The sequence below is a fragment of the Bubalus bubalis genome, chromosome 3 (genome assembly GCF_019923935.1).
Source record: "Bubalus bubalis isolate 160015118507 breed Murrah chromosome 3, NDDB_SH_1, whole genome shotgun sequence".
Lineage (NCBI taxonomy): Eukaryota > Metazoa > Chordata > Mammalia > Artiodactyla > Bovidae > Bubalus > Bubalus bubalis.
Window position 1 is genome coordinate 73,284,832 of NC_059159.1, and position 14,889 is coordinate 73,299,720.

At 44.8% G+C, this 14,889-nt stretch overlaps 2 protein-coding genes across 5 annotated transcripts in view; one reads left to right on the plus strand and one right to left on the minus strand.

Moving 5' to 3' along the window:
• ELP3 (elongator acetyltransferase complex subunit 3) overlaps nucleotides 1-14,889 on the minus strand; it is a 144,351-nt gene that overhangs the window by 123,587 nt on the left and 5,875 nt on the right. The window lies entirely within an intron of this gene.
• Nucleotides 6,446-14,889, plus strand: part of NUGGC (nuclear GTPase, germinal center associated) — a 50,196-nt gene continuing 41,752 nt past the window's right edge. The window contains exons 1-3 of one of the 4 annotated variants that reach the window (XM_025281390.3): nucleotides 6,446-6,577; nucleotides 7,553-7,664; nucleotides 14,035-14,122. In XM_025281390.3, coding sequence (XP_025137175.1) covers nucleotides 14,080-14,122 — 43 coding nt within the window. In that variant the 5' untranslated portion in view covers nucleotides 6,446-6,577; nucleotides 7,553-7,664; nucleotides 14,035-14,079. Of the gene's footprint in view, nucleotides 6,578-7,552; nucleotides 7,665-13,850; nucleotides 13,937-14,034; nucleotides 14,123-14,889 lie in introns of those variants that run through there. The other 3 variants (XM_044939727.2, XM_025281391.3, XM_044939725.2) reach the window with 3 other exon arrangements.

The following is a 14,889-nucleotide window of genomic DNA, read 5'->3' on the forward strand; positions in this document are numbered from 1 at the left end:
TAACGTATATCAGAAACGTAACATGTCTCCAAAGGAACTACAGTTTTACTCTAACTCTGCCCTTTCCCCAATCTTCCTTATCTGAAGACACCATCCTCTACCTCATCACTTCTTAACCTCACACAAGAGAAAGAAGCTGGAGGTTTTAAATTATGACTGAGAATGCTATATTTGAGCTAATATTTGATAATGCGGATATCTGGGGGAAGAGCCTTTCAAATAGAGGGAATACTTAGTGTAAAGGTCCGAGGGTGAGAAGATCCTTGATGTGTTCACAGAAAGCAAGGAGGTAGCTGGCATTTGAGCAGTGAGTGAGGGGAAGTGCAATAGAGGTCAGAGAGGTGATGGGGTGGGGTGGGGTGGGGTGGGGTGTGGTGAGGGACCCTGCAGCTCACGTAAGACTTTGTAGGCCAGTGCATAGGCTTTGCCTTTTCCTGTCAGTCATGTGGAGTGCCACTGGAGAGCTTTTTAGCAGAAATATAATGTAATTTATAATTGAAATTACCTCTGGACTTCCCTGGTGGTCGAGTGGTTAAGAATCCTGACAATGCAGGGAACAGTTTCGATCCCTGGTCCAGGAAGATTCAACATGCCATGGGGCAACTAAATCCATCCGCCACAACTACTGAGCCCGCGTGCTCTAGAGCCCGGGCTCCGCAACAAGAGAAGCCACCGTGATAAGAAGCCTGCACACGGCAACTAGTAGCCCCTGCTCATCACAGCTAGAGAAAACCTGTGTGCAGCAACAAGGACCCAGTGCAGCAAAAAATAGATGAATAAAAAAAAAATTTTAAGTCTATTTGTTGAGAGTAGATTGTAGGGAGGAAGCACAGAAGTGGGGAGATCAGTTAGGTGGTTATTATCACATCTATGCCAGGGATTCCCAAACTTTGATGCTCGTGAGAATCACCTAGAGAGGGGTGAAAAATCCCAGTGCCCAGGTCACACCCTGTGCCAATTAAATCAACATATCAAGGGGGTGGCAGCCAGGCATTAGTATTTTATAAGATTCTTCAGTTCATTTCAGTCGCTCAGTTGTGTCCGACTCTTTGCGACCACATGAATCGCAGCATGCCAGGCCTCCCTGTCCATCACCAACTCCTGGAGTTCACTCAGACTCATGTCCATCGAGTTGGTGATGCCATCCAGCCATCTCATCCTCTGTCGTCCCCTTCTCCTCCTGCCCCAAATCCCTCCCAGCATCAGGGTCTTTTCCAATGAGTCAACTCTTCTCATGAGGTGGCCAAAGTATTGGAGTTTCAGCTTTAGCATCAGTCCTTCCAATGAACACCTAGGACTGATCTCCTTCAGAATGGACTGGTTGGATCTCCTTGCAGTCCAAGGGACTCTCAAGACTCTTCTCCAACACCACAGTTCAAAAGCATCAATTCTTCGGCACTCAGCTTTCTTCACAGTCCAACTCTCACATCCATACATGACCACTGGAAAAACCATAGCCTTGACTAGATGGCCCTTTGCTGGCAAAGTAATGTCTCTGCTTTTGAATATGCTATCTAGGTTGGTCATAACTTTCCTTCCAAGGAGTAAGCGTCTTTTAATTTCATGTCTGCAGTCACCATCTGCAGTGATTTCAGAGCCCCAAAAAATAAAGTCTGACACTGTTTCCACTGTTTCCCCATCTGTTTCCCATGAAGTGATGGGACCAGATGCCATGATCTTTGTTTTCTGAATGTTGAGCTTTAAGCCAACTTTTTCACTCTCCTCTTTCACTTTCATCAAGAGGCTCTTTAGTTCCTCTTCACTTTCTGCCATAAGGGTGGTGTCATCTGCATATCTGAGGTTATTGATATTTCTCCTGGCAATCTTGATTCCAGCTTGTGCTTCTTCCAGCCCAGCATTTCTCATGATGTACTCTGCATACAAGTTAAATAAGCAGGGTGACTATATACAGCCTTGACGTACTCCTTTTCCTATTTGGAACCAGTCTGTTGTTCCATGTCCAGTTCTAACTGCTGCTTCCTGATGTGCATATAGGTTTCTCAAGAGGCAGGTCAGGTGGTCTGGGATTCCCATCTCTTTCAGAATTTTCCACAGTTTATTGTGATCCACGAAGTCAAAAGCTTTGGCATCGTCAGTAAACTGAAATACATGTTTTTCTGGAACTCTTGCTTTTTCTATGATCTGATGGATGTTGGCAATTTGATCTCTGGTTCCTCTGCCTTTTCTAAAATCAGCTTGAACATCAGGAAGTTCACGGTTCACGTATTGCTGAAGCCTGGCTTGGAGAATTTTGAGCATTACTTTACTAGTGTGTGAGATGTGTGCAATTGTGCGGTAGTTTGAGCATTCTTTGGCATTGCCTTTCTTTGGGATTGGAATGAAAACTGACCTTTTCCAATCCTGTGGCCACTGCTGAGTTTTCCAAATTTGCTGGCATATTGAGTGCAGCACTTTCACAGCATCATCTTTCAGGATTTGGAATAGCTCCACTGGAATTCCATCACCTCCACTAGCTTTGTTCGTAGTGATGCTTTCTAAGGCCCACTTGACTTCACATTCCAGGATGTCTGGCTCTAGGTGAGTGATCACACCATCGTGATTAACTGGGTCGTGAAGATCTTTTTTGTACAGTTCTTCTGTGTATTCTTGCCATCTCTTCTTAATATCTTCTGCTTCTGTTAGGTCCATACCATTTCTGTTCTTTATTGAGCTCATCTTTGCATGAAATATTCTCTTGGTATCTCTAATTTTCTTGAAGAGATCTCTAGTCTTTCCCATTCTGTTGTTTCCATTTCTTTGCATTGATCGCTGAGGAAGGCTTTCTTATCTCTCCTTGCTCTTCTTTGGAACTCTGCATTCAAATGCTTTTATCTTTCCTTTTCTCCTTTGCTTTTCACTTCTCTTCTTTTCATAGCTATTTGTAAGGCCTCCTCAGACAGCCATCTTGCTTTTTTGCATTTCTTTTTCTTGGGGATGATCTTGATCCCTGTCTCCTGTACAATGTCATGAACCTCAGTCCATAGTTCATCAGGCACTCTGTCTATCAGATTTAGTCACTTAAATCTATTTCTCACTTCCACTGTATAATTATAAAGGATTTGATTTAGGTCATACCTGAATGGTCTGGTGGTTTTCCCTACTTTCTTCAATTTAAGTCTGAATTTGGCAATAAGGAGTTCATGATCTGAGCCACAATCAGCTCCCGGTCTTGTTTTTGCTGACTGTATAGAGCTTCCGCATCTTTGGCTGCAAAGAATATAATCAATCTGATTTCGGTGTTGACCAGCTGGTGATGTCCATGTGTAGAGTCTTCTCTTGTGTTGTTGGAAGAGGGTGTTTGCTATGACCAGTGCGTTCTCTTAGCAAAACTATTATATTAGCCTTTGCCCTGCTTCATTCCTTACTCCAAGGCCAAATTTGCCTGTTATTCCAGGTGTTTCTTGACTTCCTACTTTTGCATTCCAGTCCCCTATAACGAAAAGGACATCTTTTTTGGGTGTTAGTTCTAAAAGGTCATGTAGGTCTTCATAGAACTCTTGGGTAATCCCAAAGTGCAGTAAAATTTGAGAACCACTGAACAAGACCAGAGATGATTATGACTTGAGTAGGGGAGGAAGCAGTGGAGGGGGTGAGACATGTTCAGATTCTGAACATGCTTTAATGGTTTCAGCAAGGCTTCCTGACAGCCAGATGTGGAGTGTGGAAGAAAGACAGGCATCGACATCAAGGGTGACATGGAAGGATTTGTAGGAGGGGCTGGATGTAGCTGTCATGAGCTGAACTGGGGAACACTGTAGGTGGAGTGGGGTTTCAGGGGAATGGGGGCTTAATTTGTATGTGTTGTGTTTGGGATACCTTGTGAGCTGTAAGACATGAAAGAGATCGGGGCTGGAGGTACCAAATGAGAGCGATGCGCATATGGGTGATACTTACAGATGTGAGACTAAAAGAAAGAAAAGAGTGCGACAGAAAGAAAAGAGACCAAAGATTAAGCTTTAGGGTATTCTATAATCACCAGGAAACAGGAATAAGTAGGGAAGGAGGCTGAGGAGGTGCAACCAGGGAGGTGGGAAGGAAACTAGGCGAGCGTGGTTCCTGGAAGCCGAGTGGGAAAATGTGTGTTGAGGAGGGAGTGATCCCTTGGATCAAATGCCATTGATGGGTCAACAAAGAGGAGGGTTGAAAATTAACTAGGATCACCGGAGACTCTGACACAAACAGTTTCACAGAGTGGTAGAAGTGAAGGCTTAACTGGAGTGGGTTGATGATTAAAAGGAGAGAGCTCTGAGACGGCAGCTTTAGAAACAACTCTTTGAGGGGGTTCGCCATAAAATACAGAGGAATGGGACAGCAGCTGGCAGGGAAGCCAGGCTCAGAGGGAGCGTTTGTTAAAATGGAATAAGTAACAGCATGTTTGTATGCTGATGGGAATAATCCAGGGGACACTGAAAATCTGATGAATGAAGAGGGGGCAGTAATCTACCTTGTCCTGCAGTTGGACAGAAGGAAGGGGATCTGGTGCCCAAGAGAAAGGATTAGCTTTTGGTGGCTGTAGGCACTGTTCAGTCACTCAGTCGTATCTGACTCTCTGCGACCCATGGACTGCAGCACGCCAGGCTTCCCTGTCGTTCACCATCTCCCTGAGCTTGCTCAAACTCATGTCCATTGAGTCAGTGATGCCATTCAAGCACCTCATTCTCTGTCGCCCCCTTCTCCTCCTGCCCTCAGTCTTTCCCATAGATGGGGCGTATTTGGAGTTCATCTATATCCTGGCTGGAAGGCAGAGCCAGTGATACATGTCGGGGGCGGGGGGCAGTTGGGTGTGACGGTGGGACTCTGTGGAAGTTCTCTTTCAGTTGCTTCAATGTTTCTAGTGAGTTCAGTGGAAATTCAGCTTGGTAGTTTGCCCAAACTCCTAATGGAGCTAGCATTCAGGTGTCCAATAGTATCAAAGGCCACCTTAATGAACCTAGTTTTAAAAATGACCAAAGTTCATTTTAGTTATTAGGGGCTTCCTTGGTGGCTCAGTGGTAAAGAACCTGCCTGCCAATTCAGGAGGCACAGGCGATGTGAGCTCAATCTCTGGCAAGGGAAGATGCCCTGGAGAAGAAAACGGCAACCCACTCCAGTCTTCTTGCCTGGAGAATCCCATGGACAGAGGAACTGGTGGGGCTACAGTCCACGGGAACTGCCAAGAGTCAGACACGACTGAAGCAACTTAGCATGCACACACTTCAGTAGTACCTCTGGTTAAGAATACAGGTAACTGTTGAAGTAGAGAAACAGCCAGTAGAGGGAGAGCTAAGCACACACGACATGAACATATGTTATGATTTCAGCCCAAAGAAATCCAACAGTAGTGAAGGTAGTTCGTGTTGATTTTCTTTGTTTTGAACTCTATATTGGTATTTCTATGGTTTTCTAATGGATGAGGCACACCAGCTTGCTAAAAGTTGCAAGAAATTTTTAAGACCACATTCTTTCTGAACTTTTGTTGCTTTCCCACTTTGGACTAAAAACATACCTGCAGTTACTGCTGCTGCTGCTGCTAAGTCGCTTCAGTCGTGTCCGACTCTGTGCGACCCCATAGACGGCAGCCCACCAGGCTCTGCCGTCCCTGGGACTCTCCAGGCAAGAACACTGGAGTGGGTTGCCATTTCCTTCGCCAGTGCATGAAAGTGAAAAGTGAAAGTGAAGTCGTTCAGTCGTGTCTGACTCCTAGCGACCCCATGGACTGCAGCCTACCAGGCTCCTCTGTCCATGGGATTTGCCAGGCAAGAGTACTGGAGTGGGGTGCCATTGCAGTTACTGAGGGGTACCTAGTAATGATTGACTCTGTCTTTGAAGGTCAAACACTACCTGAGCTGAAGGTTAAAAAAAAACAAACAGATTTTATCCCTGTACTTGATGTGACTGTTTGGGTGATAGCAAGGAGAAATAGGTTCTGCTTTCTTCTCCTGGACAGTATTTCAAAAATACTTGTTTTTATGTTCTGTTTTTAAAAATGTGGACATAAAATTTAAGTTCCAGAAAGAGTTATTTAAAACTGTATGACATTCATTTCTACAGTCACATGACCCAATGTCATTTGGTTTTGGTGAGTTTCAGGATTGTGTATCAAGAATCAGCTTATCTTCATCATCTCATATTATCCATTGCTCCCAGTCATCTTCTATTTGGGGCGGGGGAACCAATACTTTGTCTCTCTTGGGACTGGGGTGATTTTCCTTGCTGCTTATGTTAAATCAGATCCATCAGAATAACTCTCATCCTCAAGGAAAGGATACTGCAGGGTGGAAGCTGCAATCCATTTGGAAAGGAAAAATGACTAATGTGTAGGCTTAGGGACGAGAAAAATATGAGCGCCCCAGTTCACATACAACTGAAGTTTAAATGAAAGGAGCAAATAGTACGTAACTATTTATGAGGGCGGAGACCGTCATAAATAGCTCTCTGATGGCAAATCAGTTTCACTTCTGCTTGTGTAAATGTGGCTTTATGACAGGGGCCACAAAGGACTCTCTACCCCAGGTGGTTCAACATACCTCAACCAAGGCAAAGAGGTTGCCACTGTCTTTGTGGAATCTTGGAGCTGTAGCATGCAAAGTGACATCTGGTAAGTTGTTTTTCTTATGCAATTTATGCTGTAACTTATGATTGATTAAAAAATAGCTTTAGAGAAAAATGGAGATGATGGTAGTTTCCATAGAATTCACAACCAACTTCCTCTCTCATCTTACATTAGTAAAGGTACATTTTTTATAATTAATGAATCAACATTTATAGTAGTATTATTAACTAAAAGAAGAACAGTGAAAAGAAAAGAAAGTGAAAGTGTTAGTTGCTCAGTTGTGTTTGACTCTTTGTGACCCCATGGACTGTAACCCACCAGGCTCCTCTGTCCATGGAATTCTCCAGATAAGAATACTGGACTGGGTAGACATTTCCTTCTCCAGGGATCGAACTGGGGTCTCCTGCCATGGCAGGCAGGTTCTTTACTGTCTGAGCCACCAGGGAACCCTAAAGGTTATCCTCTATTCAGATTTTCTTAGCTGTTATCTAGTGTCTTTTTTCTGTTTTAGAATCCTATCTAGGGGAGGGGGACGGAGAAGGCAATGGCACCCCACTCCAGTACTCTTGCCTGGAAAATCCCATGGGCAGAGGAGCCTGGTGGGCTGCAGTCCATGGGGTCGCTAAGAGTCGGACGCGACTGAGCGACTTCACTTTCACGTTTCACTTTCATGCATCAGAGAAGGAAATGGCAACCCACTCCAGTGTTCTTGCCTGGAGAATCCCAGGGACGGGGGAGCCTGGTGGGCTGCCGTCTATGCGGTCACACAGAGTCGGACACGACTGAAGCGACTTAGCCGCAGCAGGGGAGGGGCATTTGGCCGAGAATGGGTGCATGTACATGTATGGCTGAGTCCTTGCGCTGTTCACCTGAAGCCATCACAACGTTGTCAGTTGGCTATTCCCCAATACAAAATGTTTTTGGTGTTGTTTAAAAAAAGAATCCTGTCCAGAACACCATATTACATTTAGCTGTCATGTCTCTTCTTGGCTGTGACCTTGCGTTTGATGACTTTGACAGTTTTGAGGAGTCCTGGTCAGCTCTTCTGTAGGATTCACAAAGAGACTGGAGTTGCGGGTTTCGGGTAGAAGATCAGAGAGTTAAAGGTCATCCTCATCCCATCACATCAAAGGTACGTATCATCAAGATGATTTACGACAGTTGTCGTTGACCTTGGTCATCTGGCCGAGGGAGTATTTGCAAAGTCTTTCTACTGTAAAGCGACGCTTTTTCCCCTTCTTTCCATCCTGTCCCCCTTGGAAGGAAGTTACTCTGTGAGGCCCATGCCCAAGGAGTGGGGGGATTAAGTTCCCTTTCCTTCAGGGTGAAGCATCTTTAGAAATTGTTTGGAATTTTTCTGTGTAGGAGACTCATTTTTTCTCCTTCTCATGATTTTCCTAAAGTGAGTTATTTCTTGAGGGAAAGTGATTTTACATTACTTAAGTGAATTTTACGGCTGCGTAAAGGCCAATGAACTAGAAATCTGGAGAATCGGGTCTTAGTTTGAATTTTATAACAGTGTGATCTTAGGCAAGTCATCAATCCTTCTTCCCCAAAGAAAACTGGTGTTCCAGGCACCATTAATATTAAATACATCAATACGAAACTAATACTGAGTTTAGTATTAACATCATCTTATGCCTCATTAAGTTTGGCAAGCTTGGGCGAGCAATATGAAAGGATTCAAGTTCATTTCCGTAAAATCTGATAAAGTGTGTAATGAAAATATCTGCTTATTTTACTTATCTAGTCACCTGGGGGAGAAGGACTGAAAAAAGTCATGCCTCCTCTACTGAATCTACCTCTGGCAGCCGTGCTCCTAATGTTGCACACAGAAGCTGATGCATTAATGCTGAAAACATAACTCTTTTCCTCTGGGGGTCTGATGGCCCTTGTTTCACTTTTGCTTCTAAGCTAATGTGTTTAAATTGTCCCTTCAGAGTGTACCCAGTTTGGAAGAGCTGTGCAATGTCCAATAAAGTGGTTAGGAAATTCTGCCAACACCAAAAGTATTTAAGCATTAAAAAAAAGGGAGAGGAGATAAATCCACAACATTCCATTTTTAAGAATCTGCTCCTTGCTCTTATTTCATTCTTCAATTACCTCCCTGTGGGAGGGGACAAGATGCTACCCAGGGCATAGAACCCTGAAGATGCTTCATCATTGGGAACAAGAATGGGGGTCAGTTTATCATTTATGGTGGCATCTGTTCCCCCTGCCCACAAAAGTTGACTTTGCCCAGGTAAATATTAGTACTGATTTCTTGTTAAACTATCTTCACCAAATATTCTGAAAGTCAATAACATTTGTCCAGGTGCATAAGTGTCTGTGGGGCTTCCCAGGTGGCTCAGTAGTAAAGAATCTGCCTGCCAATGCAGGAGACGTGGGTGACGCAGGTTCAATCCCCCTGGAGAAGTAAAGGGAAACACACTCCAGTACTCTTGCCTGGGAAATTACACGGATAGAGGAGCCCTGGTGGGCTACAGTCCATGGGACTGAAAAAGAGTCAGACACGACTGAGTACATGTAAGTGTCTGTAGACCAGCTTTGCATCAGTGTCTCATACGGCCCTCGCAATGAACTCTAGACGTTAAGTATTTTTCTATTCTCATCTTACATGCGGATAAACTGAGACTCAGAGAGGTTAAGTGCTCTGTTTAGTGTCACACTGCAGTACCAGAGCAGGATCCCCCAATCCAGGCATTCTGACTCCAAATCCTGAGTACGTTCCCCATGGCATCCCTCACAGTCTGGAACATAAACCTGGATGTGCAGACACCTTGCCCACTTTCTTTCCTCACGTGTCCCCAGGCCCTAGAACCGTGTCTGGCACACAGTAAACACTTGACAAATGTTTGCTGAACGAATGAATATAATTCCTGCCGTTATTAATTTTACCAAGAATATGTTTAAAAGACACACGTCATTCAACACATGTTTACTCAGCGCTCGCTATGTAGTGAGCACTTTCCACATTTATTAAAAGTAGGGAAGAAACCAACATTAATGATCAAAATGCCCCTTCAAGTTACTTTGCTAATTTAAGTATTTTAATTTTTTTCCTGTTACTGTGGCCTTGGGGCAGGGGAGGGGTGCTGGGTCGGGGACTGGAAATGGAAGGAAAACAAGAATCGTGTGGGGAGAGGTTAATGATGTGAAGCAAGGGAGGGTGGGATGAGATTCAGACTAAAGGAGAAGAGACTTACACGTTTGTAATTCTTCATAAACACATTAAATTCTGCTCTGGACATGGACTGAAAGCAATGAACTACTCACTGCCCCCCCAACACACACACACAATCACGCATGCTCACGTGCACCCCCCCAACGCCCCCGGCAGTCTGGCTTGTTTTATTCTGAGGGCACTACTTCAGTTGGTGTCCTTAAGCCCAATTTCATCAAGCTACCACTCTCGCTCCTACTCAACAGCCTTCACTCCCCAAATGCCTCCTCGTGCATTAAAGGGAACCCCTCATTTGTGTTCACTGTTCTCTCCATCTCTTACTCTGAAGCTCCAGAGATGGTTTAAATAGTACCAGTTAGAGGTTTCTTGGTGGAATGATGAGAACCCTGAACTTGGACTCACTGTCTGACCTTGAACAGGTCCCTTCCCCTCTCCAGGCCTCAGTGTCCACATCTGTAGAAGGGGCTCAAGAACATGATTTCATTCCACTCTGGGAAGCTCTTCTAGGACAGGAGTGACCACTGCCTTGGTGTCACCTCTGTTATGTTCTCTTAAGGAAACAAGAGTGTACGCAAATACAAAAAGAGGAAAGGGAGAGTGAGAGAAGCAAGAAAAACTGTCAAAAGTCACAATTATTTGACAGGAAACTGGTGCTGTGCAGCCTTCCCACATCTAGCTAAATATGCAGAGTCCCTTTTAAAAGATGCTATTCTTAGGCTCTCTGCACATGAATGTAAATAAGTACTCAAATCAAAACTTACACGCTAACCGCACAGTTGAAATACAAGCGAAATAAACCACACATCAAAACTTTGCCCTGTGAGCCACACGTGTGGACGTTTTCAACTGCTTCTCTGCAGAAACAGTTTTCACAAAACACACCACGGTTGCTGCCTCTTTGGGGGAGAAAGTGGAGCCCAACATAATTTGAGAAAGGACTCTGAGTCTTTTGCTCTTTCAAATGAACCTAAAATCACCGTTATTATCGATTGTGTTCCTTTTGACTATCATTACTGTTTGTTTAGTTGCTCAGTCGTGTCCGACTCTTTTGCGACCCCATGAACTGCAGCCTGCCAGGCTCCTCTGCCCATGGGATTTCCCAGCCAAGAACACTGGAGTGGGTTGCCATTTCCTTCCCCAGGGGATCTTCCCGACCTAGGGATTGAACCCGTGTCCCCTGCACTGGCAGGCGGGGAAGCCTGATCCATCTTCTGTATTTGTTCCTGGCACTGGCTAGCACAACCAATCGAAGGTCTACAGTGGATCTGTACCCCAGGAGGACCATACATTTGTTGTCTCCAGAGCCCATTGTGATATGACGTTTAATATTTTGTGTGTGTGACTATGGCTCATGGAGCTGCCATCTTCAGAAAACAACAGATATCTTTCCAGGGGTCAATTCCTAGTTTCGCATCTAAAGTTATTGTTAGGCGCGATCATATTTTTTCTCATAACTTGCCTAGGTTTTGCCGAGGTTTAGCATTTCCAACCCGGAGAAGGCGAGTGAGTCGGACACGACTGAGTGACTTCCCTTTCACTTTTCACTTTCATGCATTGGAGAAGGAAATGGCAACCCACTCCAGTGTTCTTGCCTGGAGAATCCCAGGGACAGGGGAATCTGGTGGGCTTCCGTCTATGGGGTCACACAGAGTCGGACACAACTGAAGCGACTTAGCAGCAGCAGCAGCGGCATTTCCAACCAGGAAACTCTCATGAATTTTAGTAACCTCGTAGAGTTCTCCTACCACCAGCTTTACTGATGAACATTTCAAGCAAGAACACGATGTCTTGGGATTTGAGGAAGCCTTAAAGCCCGTCTAGTTCAATGCTGTTATTAGGTGATCATAACAGTGAAGGTTTAGACACTTCTAGGAGCAGAAAATTCATTACTTACTAAGGGAGCTCGTTCCATTTTGGACAACTCTGAATACAAGAGAAATGTTCTGCAAAAATGTACTTTCTTATACTTTCCACCTAGTGGATCTAGTTGTCCCCTCTTGGCACCACTGAAAACAGGCATTATCTCACTATTATATTCAACTCTAAGATTAAGTATTTGAAGACCACACAAAGTCCTCTCCACATCTTCTGCTTCAGCCCATGTCTTCCTTCCCTCAAGCTAAACATTCCCAGCTGCTATGGAGCAGTCCTATCAAAAACGAATTTGAGTGGCTTCCCTGGCAGTCCAGTGGTTAAGAATTCGCCTTGCAATGCAGGGGACATGAGTTTGATACTTGGTTGGGGAATCAAGATCCCACATGCCGTGGAGCAACTAAGCCTGAGCACCGCAACTACCGAAGCCTGAGCACCACAACTAGAGAATTTGTGCACTGCAAGAAAAACTCCCACATGATGCAATGGAGATCCTGCAGCTTCAACAAAGACCCCATGCAGCCAAATACATAAACGTTTAAAAACAGATTCAGTGTTTAGACACCCTTGGCTGCGGAATCTCATCAAAAGCTTCCCATCCACTGTAATTAATTAATTCAGCACTACCATCGATCATTGCCATTCACGATAGAAATACAACATTGAAACAAATGCAGCCATGACCTCGAATAGCTCAGACGTAAAGAAAGAATCACAAGCATACGATTCAGGTGTGCTTGGACCAGTGGTAGTACAAGAGGGGAATGAATGGGAACCAGGACACAGCTGCACAGAGGAAACGTGCAAACGAGATGCTGAAGAAAGAGTAGGAATTCTCCAGGAAGAAGAGGGGAACACATTTCTTTTTGACTCTCCTGCCTCAGAGGACTGTAAGGAGTTTGGGGTGGTCTGAGCCCAGGTGAGGAATGGAGAGATAAGGCACCTCCTAGCAAAGGCTCAGGAACGTGTACAGAGCAGAGTTCAGACCACACTCACCAACACCCACGAGGAACAGAAAGCATTTATTCTGTTGATGCCCATGAGCTGAACTAAGTGTGAGTGGCTCTTCTGACTGAGGAGCTGCGATTTTTGTTTGGGAGTGATACGTAAATGAGGCACAGTCTCACTAACTAACGGCCGTGTGTCTATGGGGGGTTGACAGATCAGTTGAGCTTTTGCATATCTCGGAAGGGCTGGTGATGCTCTGCTTTTGAATTATGCAGCTGAGTAGTCCAATCAGCAGCATCAGAAATGGAGAGGAAGCACGTGGGGTGCCCCGCCTTGTGTCCCCCGGATCCTCCCTGATCTGTGGAGGCAGAAACACTCCAGAACATCAGCACTCGCTCTTCTGAGGCTTTGTGGATCCAGTTCTCCCTCTGTGTTCAGTCCCTGTCTCCCAGGGCTGGAGACAGGTTCGATCCGATACTTCTCTTTTTGGAGGTACCTCCCCCCACCGCCTCCCCCACAGATGCCCCATGAGGCAGAGCTGACATAATCCCCAATCGGGGTGTCTCCCTGATTGCAGTGCCGGGTGGGGTGGTGAGGAAGACCCAGAGAACCGAACGGTTATTGCATCTCTTCTTCCCCGCTCAGCATCCTCCGGAGCAACTCCAGGGGATCCCAGGAATATCAAATGTTCCATCCATCTCCCCGATACTTGCTGAGACCCGCTGGGACTCAGTGTCACTCAGTGGCCCAGGGGTTCCCGGCTTACCTGATGGGGGTGCTGATGTCTCCCAAAACAGCAAAGCTGTATAACTTCACCTTCAAGGCTCTGGTCGTTAGAGGTTTATTGTCTTTTCAGGCTGAGCTGCCTTCAAGATCTCAGGTCATTTCAGTTTAAAGGTCAATGGATAAAAAATGGTGGGGATATATGTGTATGTCTGGCTGATTCATTTTGCTGTGCAGCAGAACTAACAACATTGTAAAGCAACGATACTCCAATAAAAAGTAACAACGAAAAGAATAAATTCCAAGAATTTCTTTTAAAAATCCGCTATATACATTCATGTGTAGTTTTGTGTGCGGACACAGCTGTCAACTCTTTGGTATAAATACTGATTCATGACTGCCAGATCAAGGCTGGGTATGTTCAGTATTGTAGCAAGTTGACAGTCTTCCAACAGTGGTAATATTTAGCACCATCAGCAATAAATAGTCATTTCTTTTGCTCCAAAAAAAAAAAAAAATTCTATGGATTCAACTATTGCTGAAAATCAATAGTCAAACATGGACTTTTGTCATATTTAAACCAACACACAGTGGACAAGCTGTTACAAAGGATTCAGAGATAAGGTAGAATAGCCATTGCCCTTGAGAAGCTTGGTATCTAATTGGGGAGACAAAGCGTAAGCAAAATTACATGTTCTTTTTAGTTTTTGTTTTGTATTTATAATTTCTGCCGTCTACTCCTCCCCACCCCCACTCTGTACTTTGTATTTTTCAGGCTGATGCTCTAAGTGGACAAAGGCAGGCGGTTACATAACAGGAAATGGCAGAAACTGAAGATTTTCTGGTTCGGGAGCTACATCCAGGTAACATCCCTTCACTATCCCCTGATGAAGTGAGCAAGAACTATTTACCATTATATATATGTGTGTGTGTGTGTGTGTGTGTGTGTGCTAAGTCGCTTCAGTCATGTCCAACTCTTTGTGACCCCATGGACTGTAACCCATCAGGCTCCTCTGTCCATGGGATTTCCCAGCCAGGAATACTGGAATGGGTTGTCATTTCCACCTCCAGAGGATCTTCCTGACCCAAGGATCCAAATCGCATCTCCTGCACTGCAGGCAGATTCTTTACCACTACGCCATTGGAGAAGCCCTGAGCAATAACTATTTGCCATTATAACCAAGGGCAAAGGGGTTGGGACTGTATCATTTTTCACTGTTCTTTATTGAGAAGCTGCTTTCTCACAACGTATTTTAACAGTGGATGAATATCAATTATTTCAATAACAACTTAAAGAGCCTATTAATAATCTAGTGGGTTATCTGACCAGAAATTCAACTTGTGCCCCCCACCCTCCTTTAAAAGTTCAAATAAATAAAATTCAAAAATAAATACATAAATAAAAGAAGGTTCCAGGAAACCATCTTGGATTTTCCGAGGGCATCCCGCTCTCAGAATGGAGAAGGTAAGCCCCTGGAATCATTTTGCATGCTTTCTGAAGGAGAGCTTTAGGGTGAACCACACTGGAGTCCCTGAGGGTGGCCTCCCTTCGTAGAAGGCTGGGTGGAGGACACCCAGAGACAAAGAGGGAACTTCCCCTGGGAAGATGCATTTAAGTAACCCCTGGTTA